Genomic DNA, 27,116 nt, shown 5'->3' with positions numbered 1-27,116 from the left:
GCGGGGATCGAACACCCGACCCACTTAGCCACGTGATCCCCTATTTTCGATAAAGATATGTTAGAAGTTCTTTGACACTTGGTCAATTAAAATATACTTTTATATAATAGAGAGAGAGAGAGAGAGAAATGGGGTTTAACGTCCACTCAACACATGGTTCAATTTTATTTCAATAATTCGCTTGCACGTAGGGGTCTTTAGCAGTGGGACGAAACCGGAGGAGTCGGAGAAAACCCACAAAGTTGGACAGGCGACCCTACTCCTTGTCGCGTACAACCGGGGATTCGAAATCACGCAAGTTGACTCAGTCACAGGCCTAATGGTAAAGCACGCTAACTATTCGGCCATCCAACCCACCCGTTTTATAAAATAAAACCAAGTACGAACAATCCAAACCATAAGACAGAATTCGAAGTCCTAAAAAACGTTATAGGCAAAATAGTGTAGTCAAGCAAAATAGAGTAATCAGCACATGGACTGCTCCTCGTGTACAAAATACACGACAAACAATAAATAAAGGATATGTTTCAGATATACCTTACCAGGGTTGGTATTACGCGGCTTTGTTAAATCGAGGAAAACATATATAGTGAACTTTTTATAGTGTTTTTTCCCAAAAAAAACAGGCAATTTGTTGCAATGACAGTCGTGCAGAACGAACAAAATAAATTTCTTCTAGCTATTTGAAGCTTGGTAAAGCAAACACTTTTATTACGTTTTTATATATTAAAGATGCATTATGCAAGATTTAGATAAAGAGCTAGCCATTCTTGCTGTAATAGTTCGAAAAGAGAGAGAGAGAGAGAGAGGGGGAGAGGGGGGGTGTTAACGTCCACTCGACACAAACTTTATTTCAATAATTCACTTGCGCGTAGTGGTATTTAGCAGTGGGAGGAATCCGGAGGATCCGGAGAAAACCCACGAGGCTGAACAAGCGACCCTACTCCTTGTCACGTACAACTGGGGAATCGAAATCACGCCCGTTGACTCAATGACAGACATTATGGTACAGCGCACACGTGCTAACATTTCAGCCATCCAACCACCCGTTCGAGAATAGATAATGTAAATTGAATAATTTGAAAATATGGCTGAACTTTTCCAATCTGTTTAATATCTGATGCCATCGAGAGTTGATTATGGCCTGGATCAGTTAAACATACATTATGCAAGAGCTAAATCTGTCTATCGCGGGTTTTTATTTAGGCCTGAAATGTTATCTAAATTATTAATTAGACATTAATTAATTTATCCAGACCCTAATCAACTCTCGATGTCATCGCAAGCCTGCGATCTGTAGTGGATTATGATCCGATTTACTGCATAACTTTCCTTCACGATTTAATGATTAAATGGATAATCGAGACTCTGATTTTTGTCGTACCGACTTTAGTAATGATGATCGAGGCTAGGCGGAAATTTCAATCGCTTAATTCTTGGTTTATAGTGGATCAATTTGAATGAACTTTTCAGCAAATTGCCTTTACACTATATAGTTTTAACTATTATAGTGAGAACTGCCAACTCGTTATCTAATCTCCCATAATATATCTTTAATTGATGTCTAATTAATAATTTCAGGCCTTAAGAAAGACCAGCAATAGGCAGATTTAGCTCTTTCATAATGTATCTTTAATGGTTATTTATGTTAAATGTACCCCATGACAGTTTATATATACTATTCAAAAAAAGTAGGGGATATTTGATTTTTAAGTGTTATTAAAGTCACCTAATGAAACTGACGAAGAAACAAATGACAAAATGAAATGAAGTTCACATTCATCGATTTATTCCAAATGATCGTTAGACGAAGTAAGGCACAGACTGACCATTATAAGGGTAAAATGATACCCGGGGTCAAACAGCAAAGTTACCACAGCATCACAACCAAGTCAGTAACGGGTAAATCCTCCTCTGTTTGCCAAACAAGCATTGATCCGACGTGGCATACTCCTAATGAGACGTCTAAGGTCATTTTGGTCCAGATTGTCCCATTCCTGTTGCAACGCAGCAGCAAGTTCTTGGACATTGGCAGGACGTTGTTGACGTTGACGTAACCTCTGTCCAAGCATGTCCCAGACATGCTCGATGGGGGAGAGGTCGGGACTCAGTGCTGGCCAAGGTAATGTGGTGATGTTATGTTGTTGGAGGTAACCTGTAACGATCCTGGCCCTGTGACATCTTGCGTTGTTATCCTGGAAGATGAAACGGCGGCCATGACGTCGTGCGAACGGCACAACATGGACTGCCAAGATGTTGTCCCGGTAGTACTGGCCTGTAACACGCCCTGCAACAACATGTAAAGCCCTTCTTCTAGCAACAGTGATGCCTCCCCACACCATAACAGAACCACCCCCAAATCGATCATGTCTGATGACGTTAACGTCTTGAAAGCGCTCGTTTCGACGACGCCACACCCTCCTACGTCTGTCCAAAAAATCAACAGTGAACCTTGACTCATCTGAAAACATCACATTGCTCCAGCGTCGATTATCCCAGTGTTGACGATCCCTACACCAACGACGTCTTGCCTGAATGTGATGATCTCTCAAACAAGGGATCACGCGAGGACGTCGGGCGCGAAGGTGACCCCTATGCAGTCGATTCCGAATCGTCTGGCCACTCACTCTCACACCAGTGTCTGTTTGAAGACGAGCGCTGATCTGATTTGCTATGATGACACGATTTCTCAAGGCCAAGGTACGGATAAATCGATCCTGGGCTTGAGTTGTCGCCCTTGGTCGACCTGAGCGTGGTCTGTCCTGTACAGATTGTGTATCACGGTATCTGGACCATAGCCTGCTTATGACAGACTGAGAAACATTCATCGTCCGCGCCACAACCGCCTGTGTTGTGCCGATCTGTAGCATGCCAAGGGCACGTAACCTTTCATTTTGGGTAAGCCGACGCATATCAAAATTTGTTTTCTGGTCACTAAAACAATTAAACTGATGTTTCCACCCTGAAATTCAATGCCACAATGACTGTAACATTCAAAGTCAGAGTCGTGCAAATCTTTGGTTGGACCCCCATGATGATCCCAAGCATCACCTGCATTCCATGCGGTAGCTATTGGTGCGTTTGGGCGTCACATGTAACTGGAAATGTTTCTTCTGTTAGGTTCTATAGTGACTTTTTTCGTAGTCATTTGCATATTTTAGTATTATGCCCCCAAAATCAAATATCCCCTACTTTTTTTTAATAGTATAATTGACACTCAATTGTACAAAAATCGCACATCTATTATTTCTAAACAATGCTAGCTGGGCGAAGCGATGTGAAAAACATTTTTAAACATAAGTTACATTTTAATTTTTTTATACCTGGTCGGGTCACGCCTCGAGTTTTATTTAAAATCGTTGGAACGTGTATTATGAGAACCTTTAAAGCGGAAAGCTAACTAAACAATGGCAATATTGCAAGTTTATACAGCAATTCAAATAATATTTGAGAGACATCCTCACCCAAAAAAAGAAAAGAAATTGCCAGTAAGAAGGCAGGGACAGATCCCCTCTGTATCCACGTAGCGCGATTTGGTTTGTTCTATAAGTCCCATCTGTCGGCTTTTCGGGTAGAAATCGTGGAATAATCTTTATTTCGTTGGTTTGGGTGTTTAATGACAAAACATAATGTTGACATAAGTAAATCTTCATTATGGTGGCTGTTAGCAGCCATTTCATATTCTCTGCAAGAAGAGCCGCCTCATTTTCTCTACAAACACGCAGAAAGGCTTCTGTTGCGATCTGATCAATGTTCTCCAGATTAGTCATGGAGAATCCATCCAAGACCAGGAAATGTACCCCCTAAGCAAAATCCTTCAGAGATTCTAGCTCCTTTTGTCTATCCGATTGCAGTTCCCTCCTAGAGACAACAGGAGCTTCTGTTTTATTAAAACGATGGCGCAGCACCTTGATTAGTGATGAATACCGGAGACGGATACCTATTTTGGTGATGTACTCCAGGGCGCTACCGTGCATACCGTGCAGATAATAATTCATACGAGAAAATATCTTTCTCTCGCTCCGGTATTGTCGGTGCGCCAAACGTTCAAATTGGGAAAATGGGTATGAAATACCAACCAACTGAATGAATCATCCCCCGAAAACCTTACCATCTCTGGTAGGTCTGGGCTGTGACCCCTTCTCGGATTGAGATTATCCTCGTCATGGGAAGACACGTCATCATCCAAAATGCTCTTAGTTTTCACCTCAAGTGACAAAGAGGAAGATGTGGGGACATTTCGCAACGGGAACTCTTCAACCTGTCTATGAAGTGCGAACATGTGGCACTGATCGGGAATTGGTACAACGCCTCTCATCACAACCTGGCTTAGAACCAGGCATCGGAAGCCAGGGCAAAGGGAAGCCTTTCCTGTTGACAAGTAGAAGTCATTGGATTTTTATCCGAACCAGGAATCTTAGTCTGATAGCTCTCAGCAGGGACCGAAGACTGAACATTACTCCTAAAGTGATCGGATAAAGATTGTCCATACTTACTGCTTTTGGAATATGTTGTTGATCACAGGGTCTGCGGTTTCACTGGAATGTGGTTGTTTAACTGGGTCAGATTGTACAGGAATGAAAGTTGTCGGCATTGGTTCTGACATGGGCAACTGTAAACCAAGGCGTTCTAACACCGAAGTAACCTCACCAACAAGATTTTCCATTGCTTTACAATGTACAGCGAACTGTGCTGCTGTGCACCAGACCTCCTAGTAAACTGATCATAAAGCTTCCTCTGACTAGCTTCAAATTGGGCTAAAGTCAACGCCTGCGGTGCATCTACTGGTCTGCTATCAAAGACGATGCCAACGGTAACACGTCCCTCATCAACCCATTTGTGACAAACATTTGGTTGCAACCCGGTGACTTCAACAGCATCTGTCATTGTTATGATCCCTAATGCTCCTCTTTCTTCAATGATTTTTTCCGCCCCCACTTTCCCAATCTACCCTAGACACATTAAGGATAACCAATCAGCGATCTGCTGTCTATAGGAGCCATTCTTAAAGAAAATTGAGAGAATACAACAAGTTATCTTTATTTTAACTTGGCTAGTGTAAGTCTACATTCAGAAAAGAATTTTGTTAGAGATTATCTTCCATACACCAAAGTAAATTAACTATATGCACCTATTAGTCCGATAACAAGTGCAACAAGGACAGTAATCGTAATCCATTCATACTTGACAGAGCGAGTAAGCCGCTAGCCCCGTGAACAGCCGGTGACTGGATATGGGTTTAACGTGTGGTATTCTCATAAACAAATTCTACAAGGAAAATAGAAACAGAAATCGAATCACAAAGGTAACCATAAATTTATATATTTCTTTTCGGAATGCATACATACTTGCTATATTTCATTACTGACATATATATAGGGATTATTCTACAAAATTCCCGAAAACCTAGTTTAAGTTCAAATCTCTCCAACTATAGATGTATTTTTCACCACTAAATTATATAAATTAATCTACAGTATTTCCGAAAATCCAGGTTAGGTTTAAATCTCTCCAACTAGTTGTATCTCAACACTAAATAATATGGATTATTCTAAGTATTAGTTTTTATTTGTTCATTACAAAATAGCACACGATACCATACGGTACACGACTGATTAGTTACTATACTTGTAACGTTAAACTGTGTGTTTAACGTTACAATTGATACAGTCTAAGACTACTTACGCAAGTTCAAATAGGTCCAAACGCACAATTGTCAACACATATCATTACAGTTTGTATTGGAATAAGTGAAGCCAGGCTGACACTTGCACGACTTTTGGTCACGATTTTGTCGTGGCAAGTCGTGCCATTTTGGGGCACGAACTGGGAGGCTCCCGCACTGTTCACGACTAGTTCACGCATAGTTCACGACGAGTTCACGAATGCGTGCCCATGAGTGTCCACATTGACACGAACTGGCACGACGAGTTCACGCATAGTTTGCGCATTGTTTACGCACTTCCCGCATTGGCACGACGAGTTTGCGCAATTCGGAAGGTGTCGTGCCGACTTGGGCACGCCATATAAAAAGGGGACCTACCCAACCCCTGGTCATTTTTGGATTGGCTGTGGAAAAGACAACATGCTGAATGTCAGAGAAACAATCATTGCAGGGAGGAGAAGATGCCTATACCTGGCAGCTGCTATAGCCATTGTTCAAGAGCAGCAGTAAAGGCTGGAAGAGGCAGAAGAGCAAGAAAGGGCAACCCCACCTCGAAGAAAGACACAAAAAGGAAAGTGTGGGTCAGGGAATGGTTGACCAGAAGGCAAGAGTTTGGGCAGTATGACAGTTTACTGACTGAACTCCCTGCACTGGCACGCATCCTCCCGCATCGTCCTGACGAGTTCACGAACAGTTTGCGCATAGTTCACGACCCGGTCGCTAAATTTTGTAGTGACCAAAATGTTGAACATTTCAAAATTCTCGTCCCGACATGGCACGCAGTCACGACAGGTTTACGCACACTTCACGCCAGTTTACGACTAGTTTGCGCACTGGCACGACTCGAGTCGTGCCAATGCGTGCCACGGAATCGTGCAAGTGTCAGCCTTGCTTAATTATATTACAAATAGTGAAGACTGGGCCACTAAAATAGTTACCGAACAGTGTTTCTTTGTGGTTATGCGTTCTACAATTGCATAGCGATGTATGACGTATTACGCAAGCCGCCATGACAACGATCAGTTGAAATTTCGCGTAGGAGTTGGGTTTCATCAAATCATATAATTATGCGGTAATGCCTCACCTTTATTTCAATGGGAATTGATTTATTATATGTTAAGCTATGTACAGTACTGTTTTGGGTCAGTTTATGTGTAAATTAAGGGAGCTATAGGCCAGTAACCTTTTTGTAGTCATTTGACTAAAAAACTTGCGCAAAGGAACACTGTAGGACGAGCCACTACTGTGGCTGGAGTAAGGCGGAAGACATCAGTAGTGGAACCATTTCTACACGACTGATGTACTTATTATAAAATATTAACTGTGTCTTAAATATTCGATATTAGGATCCTATCGTGCCACGGCAATAAAACAACATCAATATTAATTGAAATGGACCCATATTCAATTCTAATTCGTGTTTTTAATTCAAATATTATGGGAAATGTTGAATTAGAGACTTAAAGATACATTATCGGAGATTAGATAACGAGTTGGCAGTTATCACTATAATAGTTAAAAACTACATAATGTAAAGGCAACTTGCTGAAAATTTCAGTCAAATTGATCCACTATGAACCGAGAACTAAGCGGATGAAAGTTCCGCTTAGCCTCGATCATCATTACTGAAGTCGATAAGACAAAACTAATAGTCTTGATTATCCATTTAATCGTTAATCACGAAGGAAAGTTTTGCAACAAATCGGACTGTAATCCATCAAATATCGCAGGCAAGCCTTGACATCGAGAGCTGATTATGGTCTGGATAAGTTAATTAATGTCTAATTAATAGTTTTTATAACATTTCAGGCCTAAAGAAAGACCTACAATAGGCCGATTTTGCTCTTGCATAATGTATGTTTAACTAGCTTCTTTAAGTTCAAATCTCTTCAACTAAATGTATTCCATTACTGTAACATATAGAGTATGAACCTTTGATATGACATGGAGTTTTAAGGAATGTCAGCTCCAATCGGGCGCAGATTTTCATTTGAATTCAGTACCATGTATTATTTTTTTTACTGTCAATAATTTTTTTTTTTTTTTTTTTTTTTGGTACATTTTTAAATACAAATAATTATATGATATTCTGTGCATAATTCTTTTACTGATATGCCTACCTAGCTATTTTTGAGGTAAAGTTTTCTTTATAAAGATTCTATAAAAACACCTAAATCAAGACCTTTCCAAGAGACCGGGTTTAACGTCCTACTGTTCTACTTGGACTAGGCTATTGAAGACGGCTGAAATACAACTAAAACATCCAACTAACAAACTGACACATAAATAAATCCTCGAATATTACATATTGTAATAGTCTCGGTCACCCAGAACATCCTAGTCTTCAACGTACGGGGGTCTGGGACGTAAAGTCCATTGCCCATGCGTTACCGGAAGTTTGGTTTTTAATGTTATTGATTATCCGGTATCTTTGGCCAAGTCAAGTAAGACTTGCGCAATCGCGACGACGAATTAGAATTAATTTTTAAAAAAAAAAACAACATAGATATGGCCCATGCCCATAAAGAGAGAAATTTTACAATACAATAGATTAAGAGTGTTGGATATTGAACTGCGCATGCAATCAAATGGATTATTTGAAATGTCATTCTAAAATTAATTTCATGTGCGTCATCATCTTGTTTTATGGCGAGTTACCTCCCTTAAACATGGTTTATGATAATGTAAAAGACCGGATAATCTAGCCAATGACCTATTATTCTCAAATGTTGACAACGCATCCCAATCTGTTTCACAGAGGATCACGAAAGTTTTCTAATATCTCTGTAAAAGATGACTACCTTCAACACGTAACATCTCATCACGTGGCGTCAATCATTGGCGCAATGGCTCGTGCATTGTTTACATAAGACTTTACTGGTTCAGGCGGAATGGAGTCTTTTACTCATTTTAATACCCATTTACACTAAGTTTCACCTACAAATACGTCAAAAGTCTTTATTTATTTTTCTAATAGTAATACATAAAAAAAATCTTTTAGAATTTAATTTGTCAGAGGAAAAAAGTTAATATTTGTGTCATCCTTATCAGTGATTGTCGCGGCCTAGCCAATATTAACTGCTGATCAGTGTGAACACATCCAGACTAATGTTCGTAGAATATTTTTCTGTGTGAGAGAGACTAATTATGTAAGCGACCGTGACTTCAGTTACGTTTAAATCAAATATCAAAATGTCAACTAAATAACATAGTTCAATTAACTTCTATGACGGGACAGGAAGGTTTTAAAGGACCTAAATCTCTATTCTTTGGAACCTAAATTGAAAAGCAAATATTAAAGATACATTAATGCAAAATGAATATATTGAAAATTTCTTTCAAATTCCTTTATTCTGAGTCAAGTTATCACTGTTTGTAGTTTTGGCAAGATGTGTGCATCTTTTGTTTATTATCCTAACCGCGGTACTGCTATAATCAGTTTGTGTCGGCATACCTTTTATCTTTTCGTCGTTTGCCATGAAACAATGAAAGTAAATGGGGTTTAACTTCCTACTGTTTTGCTCCGGCTGGGCTAATGCAGACGGGCATACGCCTTGCAGTGTGTTATGGGGTAAATTTTGCCCGGGCAGGGATCGAACACGCGACCTCCAGGCTAGGGAGCCAGCGTCTTACCCACTTAGCCACCGTAGTTCCGCCGTGAAACAACGTAGCACAGCTTTACGATTGTGCTGATATTTTCCGATATATACAGACAGCTAGTTTATATCATTTAAAGGAGCTAAATCGATAATATTTGGGACCTAGAAATTGACCCAAATGGGTCGCAATGCATATAATAATGTAATCTAATTGTATATAAACTGATTTGCATTCAATTGTTTCCGTTTTGACTCTAATTTCAAATCAGTTATGTCCAGCGAATAGCAATTTCTAGCGTCTGGTTATTCCAGTCTATTGCGCATGCTCTCCAAATAAGATATGACGTCACCGTTTGACATGTGGAAGATGTCTAGCCTCGTTCTCTCTGGTCACTTGTTACAAATGGCGATGAAACGCACAATGGTACACGATTCGTGTACCAATGGTAAGATGGGTTTTTTTTGTCTTAAATATTGGATATCAGCAGCCCATCTTTACCTGGTAAGATCACAACATCAATGTTGATTTGAATTGATAAATAACACTTTTTTTCAACGTGTAAGACGTTGCTTGATATTGAGTTAGAGACCTAGCTTCTTTAATATATGTCAGAATGAAACAGAGTGGTTAACTTTTTACCTGGACGTATTTTTTTATGTATCTACCGGGGGGAGGTAGGTGGGTGGCTGAATGGTTAGCAAGTGCGCGCTGTATCATAAAGTCTGTCATTGAGTCAACTGGCGTGGTTTCGATTTCCCGGTTGTACGTGACAGTAGGGTCGCCTGTCCAACCTCGTGGGTTTTGTCTCGAAATGGCCTAGTTTGTGTTGAGTGGACGTTAAATCATCTCTCTCTCTCTCTGTATCTACCGTAAACATAGAAAGAAGTACTTGTACTTTATCTACTTTAACGCACTGACGATTAACCCCACTGATCGCGCTCGAGAGTGTACAGTACACACTATAGTGTGAGTACTAGTTTTAAAATTGTTAACTTTATCTTAATTAATGGTAATCAGGAGGCGACATTTTCACGGTAAGATAATAACATCATCAATTAACCGTGTTTGTAATGTCTGATTAAACCTAAGATCCTATTTCATTTTGTTGGGGGGGGGGGTCCGAATGGTTAAAACGTGCGCGATGTATCATTGAACATGGATTATGTAATACCTAAATCTACATATTATAGTTCTGTTGTCTGGCTTCACATGTATTATAAATTATTATTTAAACATTTATTAACATGACAAGCCCATAAGTAACTCTCTAGTCCATCGATTGGGTCCGATTTAAATTGATTAGAACATTGTAGCCACTGTTCTTCTTAAATGTGTTTTTATATAAAGCTGGGCCCTGTTTCACAAAAACTTAAACTAAAATCACTAAAATAGATTTTAACTAAAATCAAACTGAAATTTTAAATTGTATGCGTTTCACGAAGATCGATTGTAACTTAAAATGCAATTTTAATAGATTTTAGTTAAAGTTGCTTGTGCTCGCGCAGTGCACAATTCCGGTAAGGGCACTTAGGGTGTAAGCATACACGCTTCGGAACTGAAAACTGTTGCCAGGTTGAACTACCCGTTACAATGCCAATGAGTAGGGTTTCATACGTTGGTACAATGTCTGCACATTGTCAGACAGTCGTAGAGAGATGAAATAAACAAGTGTATTGCGTGTTATTCGTTTTGAAATGTATCAGTTGGTTGACCTTGAACTTGCATGTCGCTTTCGCGACCTTGGCATTTGATTTACATGCAGGCTTCAATGGAAATAATGCGTATCGATAAACTAAATCGCTTGAATTTCGTAGTTTTATGGTATTTTGGATAACAGAAAATGTCACAAACATGTGATATTTCTGACTCAAACGATTAATCTGGACTAAAGTATTGTAGATTTTTAAAAGTATTTTTAATAACTTTTAAACTAATACACGAAATAACCAATGTTCCGATGCCTAGATTTAAAATGTCAGTCCCATGGACCCTTTCAATAATAATTTGAAAATACCAAAATGCCACACTCCTTATTGGATAATGCCTATCTATCTTACTAAATTAAAATGATTTTTTTCCCAATATAAAATACCCTTGGCTCCTATATAAATCATCATAACCCCAAAACCATAAATACTTTGCATATGGCGTATCTAGTATTATAGGACTGACGGGGTTTCGATTCCCTTGTTGTACATGACAGCAGTGGCGTCGTGCCCATTGGGCCCGGGGGGGGGGGGGCAAATTCTCAGGCAAATAAAAATATTTTTATTGATATTATTAAGACAGAAGACCTGTCCGTCTGTTTTAGTCATCACATGGTCTCCAGGAATTGTATAATTTGTCATTATCTGTGTTTAGTTTATTGCACTTTAGTTTAGATACCATTTGTTAAGGCCTCGCTTTGTACACTCTATCATTTAGCCTCGAACTAAAATATCCGGGAGTATGACGTCAACGTAACGGTTAATCTCCGCTCACGACGCCATTTAAAAATTTAATCAATCAATGAAATCCTGTTTAAATCCAAGCCGAATCCAAGCCATCCGTGGGTCTGCAGAGTTGATTTTGTGCTTGTTGTGTAAATCCCTATTTATTGTATGCTGTATTTGATAAAATATCCATATACGGGTGTCAAAAATAAAGATTATTAAATTACAAATACATCTAAATAGGCCTACGTATTTGACCATGCATGAAGTTGTTCGAAATGTCCATTCAATAATTAAATCGAAGTTGAGATGAATAAAATATAATTCAGTTTTCGAGTGATAAATTACAATTATCACTAAAAAAAACGACCATCTTTCAATCATAACTTTATTGTCTCTAATCCAACGAAATGGAGTTTCCCGGCTTCTAATTTTAAAAATTTTCAGGGGGAGGGCCCCCCGTACCCCCTTGCATGCTCATGCCTGCGCCATTCGATGTGGGCGGCGCTTCCGCCAACACTCTCCGCAGCCTAGTAAATTTAATTCACCCGTCCAAAATCGCGGGTTTTCTCCTGGTCTTCTGGTTTCCTCCTACGCGCAAGCGAAATATTCAAACAAAATTGAACCATGTGTTTAACCCATCTCTCTCTCTCTCTCTCTCTCTCTCATTTTAAACAATTGTAGGCCTACAAAGATATTTTTTAGACATTAGATATGAAGTGGGTTTAGATTTGTTTTTTAGGGGTCTATTAATTATTTGACAATAGTATAATTTATACTTGAATCATGGTAATATATAAAATTGTAACAAAGAGTTTTGTTTAATGTGGTTTTGAGGGGTTTTTTTTTTCTTGGATTTTTAATTTGGGGAGTCATCTAATTGCTTATATTGCCTTACAATAAAATAAACGGGTGGGCCGCAGCTATATTTCCCATGCAATGAAAAGATATTGAATGAAAATTGTTTTTGTGAATGATAGTATGCTTAAATTATATAACCCGGGCCATTGGCAATATTATCATTATTCCAAATATATCTATATGTCGACATGTCGTAATAGATCTCACAACGTAGCTCTAATCAATGTTTGATAATGTTGTGATTTTAAGTTAGGAGAGGGTGACGGCTATCCTAAGTTAAAATTGATTTTAGTTAAAATTGTCCCTAAAATAGTTTTGTGAAACGCCACTATTTTAAGTTAAGATACAATTTTAACTTACAATATTATTTTAGAGGATTTTATCTAAAATGCTTAAAATCATTTTGTGAAACGCATCTATCTTACGTTAGGATGGAATTTTAGTTTAAGACGATTTTATGGAGATTTAAGTTTTTGTGAAACAGGGCCCAGGATACGAAGTTTACAACATCTATATGCTAGTAATAAAGGAGTAGCATCCGAAACGGGTTGAGACCGGGGGGGTTGGATGGCTTAGTGGTTAGCACGTGCGCGCTGTATCATTAAGCCTGTCATTGAGTCAACTGGCGTGGTTTCGAATCCCCGGTTGTACGTGACAAAGAGTAAGGTCGCCTGTCCAACCTCGTGGGTTTTCTCTTGGTCCTCCGGTTTCCTCCCACTGCTAAAGACCCCTACGCGCAAGCGAATTATGGAAATAAAATTAAACCATATGTTAGTCTCGAAATGACCTAGTCTGTGTCGAGTGGACGTTAAACCCCATTTCTCTCTCTCTCTCTCAGCTCGAGACCATTAAACAACTTAAAATACAGACACTATCCCGCACGTGCTTTTCAATGAAATACGTCACGCGAGTCCAATAATTCATCTAGTATAGATAATGTACCATTGGCAAGTTGTCTGTACGTTATTAGGATGACGTCACATCTGTGTTTTAAAACAATATATTATTCTTACAGATGTCCCTGGTAAGCAGTCATAAGGTATGGTACTTAGTCCTGTTGGTGTGTGGCTGTCTTTTGTTTATTCAACAAGGATGGTTGGATACCCGATACTGGAAGATATCCAACAAACATCCTTTAAAAATATTGAGTGATCCAAAGGAGAACAGGTCTGCAGAGTTATTATTGGTTCTGTTCACCACGTGGAAAATGGACCCCGATAAAACAACGGTCCACACAAATACGTTTCTGAACTGGAAAAAATTTAAGCCGCACGTCCAGCCAGTTGTATTTAGTAATGAATCTGCTGTTATTGCACAAGCTATTGAATACGGTTGGAAATACCTGCCTCTTCTTCATATGTCACCTTATAATGTGCCCATACTGAAATATATGTACATACAAATTAAACACAAATACAGATCGAGATTCTATGCCTATGTTAATAGTGATATTTTATTTGACGATGGGTTGATAAAAACAATAACGGCTGTAAATTCTGCGCCATCTTTACCCAAAAATGAACCTCTGTTAATTATTGGACAAAGAACTAATGTTCTTAATGTGACCCTGGCTGAATCATCAACCTTTCAGAAACTTCATAGTATTTCAAAAAGGGGTCAACTTTTTGCAACAAACGCGGAGGATTATTTTATAACGGACCACAGTTTCCCTTGGGAGACGATTCCAGAGCTTGCTATTGGACTTCCGACTTACGATAATTGGCTGGTTCTGTTTGCACGGACTGGAAATATGACCGTGATTGACTGTACGGCTACCATGCTTGCTGTTCATCAAACGACTAAGAAAGGAAATAAGGAGAGTCACTCCCACGATCATAACAACTACAACTTGGAGGTGATAAATAAAGTTTATAAGACAGTAGATTACGGCGGTGGTTATACTGATTGTACCAACTGGATAACCAGATACAACGGCACATCAAAACTTGTAACATTTCTTCAAAGACCAACACCTGCTTGTCAACTTATATTAATACCTAAAACAAAACAAAATACCTAACACTTCTCCAAACACCAACTTTTTTCTAGTGATCGTACAAATTCATTAATACCTGAGGCTAGGGTTCAGCATGTCAGTGACCCGAAAACGCAATAAGATATTGATTATGTGATTATTTTAGCGATAATAAAATTCTAGGAAATGAAATTTGTTAATACTGGTTGAAAAAACCCAGTTCATTTCTGTAGCATAATAAATTTCATCTCCATCGTGTCTAAAACTAAATGGAATCAAATGGAATGGAGTTTAACATCCTACTGTTCTGCTCCGACTGGGCTAATGAAGACGGAGATACGCCATACAGTGTGCTATGGCGTCAGTACGATTTCAAAATCAGAGAGGAACTTTAATCAAATCATTCTAGAAAACGACTTACTAAATGGATCAAAGCAATTTTTTGTGAGCGGTATGTTGACACATTATTGATTAATTCATCACAATCCCAAGACATTACGAGAATGTTTAGAGTCTGTACACAGTCTATACATCAGTGTATGGTGTGTCAACCGCGAGTGTCGATAACAGCAGCTCAGCGTTTGTACATGGAGTGGACCAGACGATTGATGAACGCCACACCCCCAGAAAAGACTGGCACAATCCATCGGCCGTGTTTGGTCTCAGTACGACGTTATTTAGTCTCTTCTTAATTCCATCCCAAAGATGTCCAATCGGGTTTAAGTCCGGACTAAGGACTGGCCAGTGCATAACGTTGACACAGTTCTGCTGCAGAAAGTCCCGAGTAACTCTGGCGGTGTGAACACGGGCGTTGTCATGCTAAAACGTTGTTTGGATGACGTGCAAAATGTGGTATGACGTGGGGTCTGAGAGCTTGATCGATCTAACGACTGCTGTGATGCCGCCTCCTCTCCCTGGACCAAGAGTTTGGACCACCAAAGGACCCACTCTCTGGTTCAGGTCGATTCCACCCTAAACCATTTTGCTTGGACCCCCCCCCCCCCATGAGTCTCGTTCCATAACACATTGGTCAGAATAACGCTGGCCACGTCGACGCCATATTCTGGTCCTGCCATCTGCAGTTGATACGCAATACCGACTCTCATATGTGAACAGAACAGTTCTCCATTGCCCGTGTCGCCAGTTCTGGTGTTGTTGGGCAAAATGTAGACGTTCACGTCGATGGCGAGGAGTGAGGATCGGTCCACTATAAGATCTACGGCAATGGATGTTCTCTCTGGTGAGACGTCGGCGCACTGTATCGGAACTGATGGGTCTTCCGTATGTTCCCACTGTCTGAGGTGTTGTCTCAGATGCCTGTGTAAAGGGATTCTACACGTGCTGTCGCACAACATGGCGGTCTTGTGGTAATATAATTCAAATAATATCTAAATTTAATAACATCCAAGCCAAGCACTAAGATTAATTATGCACTAAATTGAAACAATTTCAAAAACTGAAAAGTGCTACAAAATCACACTACAAGTGAGACATATAGATATAACTAATATACACAGAAAACTAACAAAAGAAAAATGCACTATTTTGCAGGAATAATAAAATGATGTAAAACCTTTTCCTCATTAAAAAAAACCCAAACAAAATGAATATTTTGTAAATAACAGAAGCAAAGCATCAAGATTACAGGATTGAAATAAAGAAAATATCATATGTACAAAAAATTTATATACAATCACAAGTCATAAGCCACAGTGGTTCAGTGAGTATAAGGTGTTGGCCGAGAAATTTCAACTGGATTTTCCGGCATAGTTCCCACTTGTCAGTAGTCTTGGATATGGCAAGGGATAATTGGGTACAAGCCCGGAATCGAAAGAGAGAGAGAGAGAGAGAAATGGGGTTTAACATCCACTTGACACAAACTAGGTCATTTCGGGATTAACATATGGTTTAATTTTATTTCAATAATTCGTTGCGCATAGGGGTCTTTAGCAGTGGGAGGAAACCGGAGGTCCCGGAGAAAACCCACAAGATTGGACAGGCGACCCTACTCCTTGTCACGTACAACCGGGGATTCGAAACCACGCCAGTTGACTCAATGACAGGCCGTATGATACCGCACGCACGTGCTTACCATTCGGCCATCCACCACCCCCTCCCCCATTCCCGGAATCGAAACCATCCCCACTGCGTTCACTTAGAAGAACCCTTGACAATTGAATTATTTGACTCAATGACAGACTTCCTGATCAAATGTGTGCGTGTTAATCATTGCCCCCCCCCCCCGGATTCCCGTTAAAGAACCCTTGACAGTTGAAATATTTAATATAAGAGTAGGGTGTAGGGCAGAATCACTCTAAGAACACAGAAAAGTAGGATACTAAACCGTATTTCATTTCATAAGCAAGGGAAAGTCACCTTTATGTAGGTCAAGGTTTTTTGTAATTCTGGGTGTATTTGATCTACATTTGGTTTCTAGTAATGCCTATTAAATACTTTATGATTTCTGACCAAATTCTAAGTGATTTATATGTCACTTTACTTGCTATATTATACATACATTTCTGAAGAGAATTAAAATCTAATTGTGTTTTGGAAGAAAATTTAACATTAATAACAAAAAATAAATATTTAAAAATTGGGTCAAATGCATTCTTTCCCAGAGGTATAAAATAAATTGATGCTTGGGTTTTCTTGTTGTTATCATACAGCAAATACTCTTTCAATGGTGTTCCAGCCTAAAAAATAAAAAGTAGGCAATAGGAATACTTTCTATGGTTCACAACGTTTAAATAAACAATTTATTTTGCCACATCGAGACCGAGTCTCTATTTGGTTTCAACTTTGCGTAAAGCTTATTGTGTCTTGTCCAGTTACAGACCCAGGCAGATTATTATGCTCAAATCAAATGAGTTAGAAGTCAGAAAAAAGTCTTGAGATTTGGGACTGAAGTCTCATAATAGGTCAACTATTCACATTTTCATACATGTATTGTCTGCAAATCCAGATTCCCTACTACATCATGGCAGCACCTATTTACTTGGCAATGTCTAATTATTTTTGGACCCATTCTTATTTTATTTCCATTGACAACAAATTGGATATTACCCTTTAAAATCTATTGAAATCTATTTGAAAGTAAAATACTGTCCATCATTATTTTACTGCTATTTACTGTAAAAATACACATACATGTAGGGCCTATCGCAACTTGAAGGAAATCAATGGATGTGATTGGCAAAAATCAAGCATGCCAAGTACTTGAAACAGCAGAGTCCTAGGCATTGCCCCAAGAAGAATAACTAGATTACCAAGCAAGTGTATAGAAGTACTTCCTGATTAAAAATACAAATATATATGTTACGTACATTTTGCGTGTTTTCCCCTTGTCAGTGATACAGGACGGAGGACCTGACAAGGACAGCTGTCTAGTCGTTCGGATGGGACGAAAAACCGAGGTTCCGTGTACACATTGGCGTGCACGTAAAAGATTCCTTGGCAATTGGAATTCGATATAAGAGTAGGCTGTAGCGCCGCTGCCCGGGCAAAATTCCCTTCATAGCACACTGTATGGCGTATGCCCGTCTTCATTAGCCCAATTTATGAGCAAAACAGTAGGATGTTAAACCCCATTTCATTTCATTTTCAAAATTATAAAATAATTTGATGGCTTAATATTCAAAAGGTACAGTCCTTCATGTTTATAAAATTGTACGGGAGCCATAAAAAGCTCCTGATACCTTGAATATATGCAGTTTAAAAGTAAACAAAAATCTCAATATTTAGGAGAGAGAGAGAAATGGGGTTTAACGTCCATCCAATCCCCCACCAAGTGTATAGAACCAGTTCCTGATTTAAAAAGCAAATATGCATGGTACTTACATAGTCTTTGTCTGATAAGCAAGATCTGTGAGAAAACGTCTCCACAATATCAATAGCCCTTTCCAACTTGATCTTCCGAGGTGGGTAACTGAAAAAAAAAATGGCAATGTATTAGTTGGCTTAAATTGACTAGACAGTTTTGATTAATTAAAAAAATGTTAATTTAATTACATTTGTTTTGTTTCATGTGTTGGTTTGCTTTGCCACAGATGAGACAGTGATATCTACATATAACTAAGATTCTGTCTCTGGTCATACATGACGTGTACATTTTTACTATACTAAACTGAATTTTAGATTTCAAAATAGCATAACAATCTTTTCTATTAGAATTGAATAGTTACCCACCAAGAAAAAGCTGCTCTATCATCATTTTTTCCAGCCATTTCTTCTTCCATTTTTTTCTTTTATAATTTCTTTTGTTATTACATGTTCTTTTTCTGGGAGATTTGCATATACATCCAATATTGAAACTGAAAAAATAAATACATGATATGTAATTTACGATTAAAGCTACCTTACCATATATACAAACTGTGTGATATGAAATTGAAACTAATGTATCTATATGTATCAAAAGTTTTAATCCCAAGGAACTACCTAAGCCGTAAAAGTCTATCTTAATAATCCTTGTTTGTCACATGGTTTCACTGTCGTAGTAATTAGAAGACGGCCATGGTGACTGAGTAAATTAGGTGCTGGCACACTAGCATGGAGGCCACAGGTTATCTCTTGGGGTTGACCGAGAAAGCTCATCTTGATTTTGCAGAGTGGTTTCCCCTGAGATCCAATGTACACATTGGCGTACACATAAAAGTTCTCTTGGCAGTTTGAATTCGGTATGAGAGTAGGCCATAGTGTCGCTGCCCTGACAAACATTTTCACTTAGCACAATGCATTAGACCAGTCGGAGCTGACCAGTAGGACGTTGTCTTTAAACCCCATTTCATTTCAGGTAATCTAGTATTTTTCTATTAAGATTGAAGTCTCTCTACTTTCTTTATATGTAAATATCATATTTATATGTAAATATCATATTTGAAATAAGTCATACTTTTATTCGATATGGGGTGGGGCTGGGGGTAATGCATGCGCATGAAATCACAGGGTCTGTTATTGTGTTAAGTGGCATGGTTTCAATTTCAAGGAGTAGAGTCGCCTCTCCAATCTCTTGAGTTTTTTCGCTGGGTCATTCGGTTTCCTCAGTTTTCTAAATACATGTACCCCTACGCCAAGCGAATTATTCATATTAAATTGAAGCATACCTTCTCTAATCTCTGGGTCCTTTTGTTTCCTCCTTTTGCTAAATACCCATACCCGCAAGCGAATTATTCATATTAAATTTAACCGTACCTGTCCTTTTTCCCGAAACGACCTAGCGTCTGTAGGCTAAGTAGATATAAGTACCAATCTTGCAACAACTCTACATGTAGGTTCGTGCATAATTAATATTACAGTAACATACCAATTTTTAATACATGTAGAATGAGACAGTGTGCAGGGAAAGGGTGGAAACGGAAGTAGGCTAATCCTCGTCGTAGTTGATTACCGGTATGCATATAGGCACAGCATGGACTACTTGATTCTTCAAATACAAGTACATGTAAGGCCTTGTTTATGTCATTTCTCTCTCTCTCTCTGTTGCATGTTAGTGCCATATAAATACTTTATTTTGGATTGTATGTTCACATACACTAATCATTGTAGGACATTGGTAAAAGAAAATATAAAAATTAATTGAAATTTTTACCTCTTTTTCTTCGATTCAATGCCAATGGAGTCCTTGGTAAATTCTCAATAATTATTGCTGGAAGGTGGAAAGAGTCACATATCATCACTGACTGGAAAAAATAATAAAACTATAGAGAAACTTCCACAGGCTGATTCTAGTTCCATTATTTATTAACTGTGACTGAATCAGGCAAAAATGGGGCCTAATATTAAATATTACACAGACTCACAGAGGTTGAACAACGGATTACATGTCATTTGGGACTCGCGTCATTTGGGACTCAAAAAAATATGACCACATTTGGGACTCGGGTATACGACGTTTGGGACTTTGGTATACGTCGTTTGGGACTCGGGTTAACGACGTTTGGGACTCGGGATAATTTATTAGAAATAGGCCAATTCAAAACACGAAAGAAAATATTTATAAACATGAAACACGTGGTTAGTAAAAGGCTCAACCAAACGATAAAACATTAGTTGCACTTACGGTTCTTTGATAATCATCGTTTCTCATAAAAGTTTTATATTTATTTAAAACGAATAATATGCTGATGAATTTATTTGAAAATGACCTACACAAAAAACAAAATAAATATTTACACGACATGCAATCTTTTTTTACAAGCCCCTTGAAATTGTTAACGATAATCCGTGAGCTGCACGTTGACATGCTTGTCGTAGATGGCAATACCAATTGATAAATTAGTGCGTACAAGGCAAAGTTTTTTTGTGGAAAATATAAGAAATGGCAACGAACAAAGCGGGATAATTAAAGCTGATTAACTGATAATCCCAATGTTATTGCAGTATGTTCAAAGAAACCTAACGGTTCTTTGGTGGATGAGGAAAAACGTGAGTTGTCAATCATCGAGAATGGCGGCCGTGTGTTGATTGCAGTTATACCGTTTCACGAAAAAACATTAGCAGTGGTCGGTCAATCAAGCTCGTTTACTATTTATAACGCAAATTTTTCGTTTCGGTTAAAACAAAATATACGTCCATTTTAATTGGCCGAAGGATGTGTGACTAATAGAAATATGGCGGGCGGACAAACTGACCAAACAGTATATTTCGAGGTATTTGAGGTAAGCTAATTTAATATTATATCATAACTGCATGTGCATACTTGTGTTTCTGTGTGATTAAATATTCAAAAAAATCATTCTTAGGATACAGCCTCGACACCAGTCCGCCTTGAATTGCAATGTTTGTTTTGTGTTCTGGGCGCCATTTTGAAAAAACTGACATGACCTATATAATACAATCCAGCGATAGTGCAGTCAATTTCCTTTAAAAGGGAATCCGAATTTGTTAATTTTCTGCAATATCACTTCGGTGGTAGCGGACGTTAAATAAAGCTATTTCACGTACAAAGACCTACAATAAAATCCTGGTGAATTGGGAAAAAAATGTATTATCTTGATGAAGAGTAGCTATTTCAATTTGTAAATGCCCAGTCATCTTAGACAAATAATAATTCCAACTTCAAATCAGTTGTATTTATTCAAATCATACTATGAATAATTGTATTTTTCCACTTGCATAATAATAAAAACTTGACTTTTATTATTTTATTTCTTCAGGCCAAGAACATGGAAAATTGGTAATTGCCTTGTATCACTGCTAACTATAAGGCACAGGGAGCCTTGGGCAGAAATGATAATAATATGGTTCTCAGATATGTTACTGTGTACAGACTGAACAAAAAATATATATACACTTGCTATTACATGTACATTATATCATTGGCAATAATAAGATCCTATTTTAGTTTTTAGTTACACACTGTTAACCACCAATAGATGACAATAAATCATAAAATGTATTCAGCTCGACGTAAGACTTAAATAAATAGATACAGTTGGCTTAACTTGAATAGAAGTTTTAAATATCTATGCTGCATATATGCATATATCACCTTGCAGCTGAATCACATTACATATCTTTTTAGTTGATGTTCATATCGTCTTACGTATTTGTCAACATCAATGTGACCTTGTTCTATGTCACATTAGCCTTTTCAGACTTGTTACCACGAATTTACTCACCACACCCTCGCATAGTTATGAATTTATTGTTTCACTTGACTAAAGAAACATTTTGTAGGAATGTATGCTTTTATAGATTGGACACTTGTTTGCAATATCATTGTCGGTGGAAACTGGCACTATACCTAAAGAATGACTGAACAAATAGCGGAGACGGGGTTTCAGCCGGCTGATTTAAATTATTTCTTTAAATTCAGTAAAGCTTGAAATATGTCAGTTTTCACTCTTTAGAATGTTTTTGTAAATAAGTTTTTATTGTAGTTTCCGTGGCGTATTCCCAATAAGCGTTAGAAACAAAGATATACACCCTTAATCCCGGTGCCGATAAATGTTGGGTTGTGTGGAACATGCTAACAAATCTCGGGTACGATATATGTTTGATTCTGGTTGAGAACAGCATGAGAGCAACATGAATGTTTTCATTGGAGATGAGACGCAAATATTCAAAGGGGTCAGACAAACTCTAAACCAACCGCGTTCCCTTCACTGAGTCCCTTCAAAGGAGGCCCTGACTGTCTACCTGTGGAATAACATGCATTTGTATCTGTTAAATTTGTGTGGTAGACAGATTGATATTATTTATATACTATTCAAAAAAAGTAGGGGATATTTGATTTTTAAGTGTTATTAAAGTCACCTAATGAAACTGACGAAGAAACAAATGACAAAGTGAAATGAAGTTCACATTCATCGATTTATTCCAAATGATCGTTAGACTAAGTAAGGCACAGACTGACCATTATAAGGGTAAAATGATACCCGGGGTCAAACAGCAAAGTGGCCACAGCATCACAACCAAGTCAGTAACGGGTAAATCCTCCTCTGTTTGCCAAACAAGCATTGATCCGACGTGGCATACTCCTAATGAGACGTCTAAGGTCATTTTGGTCCAGATTGTCCCATTCCTGTTGCAACGCAGCAGCAAGTTCTTGGACATTGGCAGGACGTTGTTGACGCTGACGTAACCTCTGTCCAAGCATGTCCCAGACATGCTCGATGGGGGAGAGGTCGGGACTCAGTGCTGGCCAAGGTAATGTGGTGATGTTCTGTTGTTGGAGGTAACCTGTAACGATCCTGGCCCTGTGACATCTTGCGTTGTCATCCTGGAAGATGAAACGGCGGCCATGACGTCGTGCGAACGGCACAACATGGACTGCCAAGATGTTGTCCCGGTAGTACTGGCCTGTAACACTCTCTGCAACAACATGTAAAGCCGTTCTTCCAGCAACAGTGATGCCTCCCCACACAATAACAGAACCACCCCCAAATCGATCATGTCTGATGACGTTAACGTCTTGGAAGCGCTCGTTTCGACGAAGCCACACCCTCCTACGTCTGTCCAAAAAATCAACAGTGAACCTTGACTCATCTGAAAACATCACATTGCTCCAGCGTCGATTATCCCAGTGTTGACGATCCCTACACCAACGACGTCTTGCCTGAATGTGATGATCTCTCAAACAAGGGATCACGCGAGGACGTCGGGCGCGAAGGTCACCCCTATGCAGTCGATTCCGAATCATCTGGCCACTCACTCTCACAACAGTGTCTGTTTGAAGACGAGCGCTGATCTGATTTGCTGTGATGACACGATTTCTCAAGGCCAAGTATGGATAAATCGATCCTGGGCTTGAGTTGTCGCCCTTGGTCGACCTGAGCGTGGTCTGTCCTGTACAGATTGTGTATCACGGTATCTGGACCATAGCCTGCTTATGACAGACTGAGAAACATTCATCGTCCGCGCCACAACCGCCTGTGTTGTGCCGATCTGTAGCATGCCAAGGGCACGTAACCTTTCATTTTGGGTAAGCCGACGCATATCAAAATTTGTTTTCTGGTCACTAAAACAATTAAACTGATGTTTCCACCCTGGAATTCAATTTCACAATGATTGTAACATTCAAAGTCAGAGTCGTGCAAAGCTTGGGTTGGACCACCATGATGATCCCAAGCATCACCTGCATTCCATGCGGTAGCTATTGGTGCGTTTGGGCGTCACATGTAACTGGAACTGTTTCTTCTGTTAGGTTCTATAGTGACTTTTTTCGTAGTCATTTGCATATTTTAGTATTATGCCCCCAAAATCAAATATCCCCTACTTTTTTTGAATAGTATAGTAATTCAATCAGTAAGTGCTATTTACCTTATAATAGTCGTCTTGGCTTTTACCCGACATTACACAAAACACCAATGGTAACTGTCGGGTGGTCTCTCCAGTCTTAATGAAGGCGTGGATGGAAAACAGCTGAGACCATGGCTTGTTCACCACCCGAAAAGTTGCATCCATATACCAAGTTTTTGCGCGTGCGAGTAGTTGCATCTGTCTATCAGTACAAAAAATGTGATGGCGCCTTTCCCCAACTTTTACTCTTTTTTGAGTAAAATGTGTAGTTGCATCTGTCTATCAGTACAAAAAATGTGATGGCGCCTTTCCCCAACTTTTACTCTTTTTTGATAAAATCCCGGTGCACTATGATCGATGAAATCTTCGTCAAGCTAAAACAAAAAAAAAATAAAAAAGTACATTTAAGTACATGTTAATAAATAAATAAAATTGTACATTTAATTACATGTTAATAAATTCTTATATACATGGGTATTTAATTGCATGAGTACTTACGCTTGACGACACGTCAGTGGGATCTTTTGGTCGCAGAGTCTGTCGGGTTCTTTGTAGCGACCTTACAAGTGCTGCCATGGGTGGTCTGCTATGAATGGGTTCTTCTGCAGAACCGACACTGGGTAAAACTCTCTCCGCTATTGAGGAACATGACTTGGTAAAAACATTTCCTTTGGCTTCATGCTTTGCCTGTAATGATAAGATAAAACATATTAAACTACAAATATATTATTGGTTTATTTATATTTTATTTATTTACACACATATATAAATTTTTAATTTAATTGATATATAATTTTTAAACCTACTGTAACTTTTATCTTGGTAGCCGTGTGTATACCGGGTTCTCCTGGGCGAAGATGGTTCGTTAAGCCTGGTTGGTATGTATCACCATCTTGGATTACTGTTGCCGGACATCGTTTTGGTCCGCTTCGTTTGGAACACCTCCAAATCGTAGTTTTCTTCTCTGTCTAAAATATATTAAATTCATTTATTATTATAGAGTTAACTAGGTTAACTAGAGTTAATTATCTTTACATTTTGTAGCTGAAATACATTTCTATACAAGGTAGTTAACTAGGTAAAATAAATCACCCTACCTTAATTGTATAACTAAACCCTTGGTTGTCAAACAACTTGGACTTGCCACGGGAGGTACCAGCTTCTACCTGCGTATACACCACTACGGGTTCTTCGTCGCAGAAGACACTAACGTCGGCATCGTCTGAGATGGAGGACTCCATGACCGGAACTGGCACATCGTATCGGGTTTCGGCTGTAAACGATTCTTCTACTTCCATAGGTTCAGTTGTTGGGACCTCCATAACTTCTTCTTGTTGTTCGTCCATATCTTCCGTCTGCTTATTAGATTTAAGGTTGTTTTTTTAAACATAAATTAGATTACAATTCAACTAACACAAAAGTGTAAAAAGATTTTTTTCTAGTCTGTGCCCGCGTTTATGTCTACTCTTGGCAAAATCGTTATAATATAAAAAAAATCATGAAACAAGAATCAAAATGGCCGCCAATCGGGTCTCCAACGCCAATCCAACCTCCCAAGATATAATTTCAAAACAGATTCTTACCTGCTGGTTCAAGTCGAGCCGTTTCTGCTTTAATCATAATGTGATTCTGTAATGTATAAGTATTTGAACAACATCGTAGCGCCGAACAACTAATGTTAATTAAGCATGATTTCAAATAAAAATAAAACAGATTTGATAATAACATGCCGACATTTTTTTCCTGACCGCGCCATATTATAAACATGAACTTCCGGTTTAAATTGTTGGAGTTTTTTTTAAGGAAACGAAATACTAATATTATACAGAGAAACAATATCGATGCTAAATTACATACATGGTATTATTTTTTTTATATAAATATTCACAAACCTGCGGTCTTGTATTCTATGTGACCATTAGCTTACATTTGTCAAACATATCACTGCTCCAAAATCATTTCAGCACGTTGTTAAATGTTAAATTAATTGTGTGAAATCACTTCATTTAATGTCCGCTTCCACCGAGATGATATCGCAGACAAAATGTAGCCTATAGTACGTTGATTTTATCAACCAATCACATTCAATAACAGTTTTACTTATTTTCTTGTCAACGCATTTGGAGTCAATTGTTAAAATCACACCGGGCATGAGCGCTCAACAGGCCTTTGATCTACCAGTTTATTGGGCCCAACTTTATTTTAACTACTATCATCTTAACACCAATTAGCATTCAAGTCTGCCGGCTATATTGTCTGAGTAAAAAATACCTTTCTCTTACTTGTGGACCTCCGGATTAAGACTTTGTATGGAGTTCAAATTTAAAAAAAAAATATTTGTTGACGGTACACATTACTTGTGTTAATTATATGGAAAAAACACAAGATTTGTGTTAATGCATTAAAAAGAACACAAGTTTGTGTTAATGCACTGCAAAACAACACATAACTTGTGTAGAATAATTTTCACACAAGTACTTGTGTTGAGATGTATATATTTGCTAAATGCTATTTTGTCATTAAATTTTGCTTTAAATTGTTCACGGAGATGATTAGAATGTGTAATTTGACATTAGGTCGGATTATTATAAACAATAGGTTTATCACGTGATTTCAGTGATGAGTTGAATGATACTAGATTATATGTGTAATTAAAATCTAGAAATGTCATGTTTACAAACTATCGACTGGTGTTCCGAGGGAGTGAAGTGCACGTCACTTACTTTGGACATGCAGTTGTAGTTCTATTCTAAATAAATTATAGCCTGGTATTGTCATAAGTGTGAGCTCAGCTTGTGTCAGTGTCAGTCTGATAGGAAATGTTTATGTAATAGTGGTT

General features: G+C 38.4%; 1 protein-coding gene and 3 long non-coding RNA genes across 5 annotated transcripts; 1 reads left to right on the top strand and 3 right to left on the bottom strand.

Moving 5' to 3' along the window:
* The first annotated feature begins 5,130 nt into the window (after positions 1–5,130).
* On the top strand, positions 5,131–16,381 carry LOC126816198 (uncharacterized). The gene is made up of 2 exons (XM_050542467.2): positions 5,131–5,305; positions 13,574–16,381. Exons 1-2 carry the CDS (start codon positions 5,234–5,236, stop codon positions 14,576–14,578), a joined length of 1,077 nt encoding a protein of 358 aa, XP_050398424.1. The 5' UTR covers positions 5,131–5,233; the 3' UTR covers positions 14,579–16,381.
* Positions 16,382–16,789: 408 nt separating this feature from the next.
* Positions 16,790–24,527, bottom strand: LOC126816232 (uncharacterized). Of its 2 annotated transcripts, XR_007678259.2 has the most exons (5): positions 24,299–24,527; positions 20,124–20,214; positions 18,722–18,846; positions 18,374–18,461; positions 16,790–17,229 (listed from the first exon to the last, which is right to left on the bottom strand). It is a non-coding gene; the product is annotated as an uncharacterized LOC126816232 (long non-coding RNA). The 2 variants fall into 2 exon arrangements; XR_008787422.1 differs by lacking the exon at positions 16,790–17,229 and having other exon boundaries at positions 18,320–18,461.
* Positions 24,528–24,542: 15 nt separating this feature from the next.
* On the bottom strand, positions 24,543–25,143 carry LOC126816241 (uncharacterized). The gene is made up of 3 exons (XR_007678277.2): positions 25,084–25,143; positions 24,776–24,964; positions 24,543–24,651 (listed from the first exon to the last, which is right to left on the bottom strand). It is a non-coding gene; the product is annotated as an uncharacterized LOC126816241 (long non-coding RNA).
* A 66-nt stretch (positions 25,144–25,209) lies between these two features.
* LOC130012131 (uncharacterized) lies at positions 25,210–26,502 on the bottom strand. Its single transcript, XR_008787423.1, has 4 exons — positions 26,170–26,502; positions 25,861–25,906; positions 25,375–25,632; positions 25,210–25,245 (listed from the first exon to the last, which is right to left on the bottom strand). It is a non-coding gene; the product is annotated as an uncharacterized LOC130012131 (long non-coding RNA).
* Positions 26,503–27,116: the final 614 nt, after the last annotated feature.

The sequence above is a fragment of the Patella vulgata genome, chromosome 3 (genome assembly GCF_932274485.2).
Source record: "Patella vulgata chromosome 3, xgPatVulg1.2, whole genome shotgun sequence".
Taxonomy (NCBI): domain Eukaryota; kingdom Metazoa; phylum Mollusca; class Gastropoda; family Patellidae; genus Patella; species Patella vulgata.
Note: the sequence above shows the minus strand (reverse complement) of the source record. Positions and strands in the feature narration are given on the sequence as shown.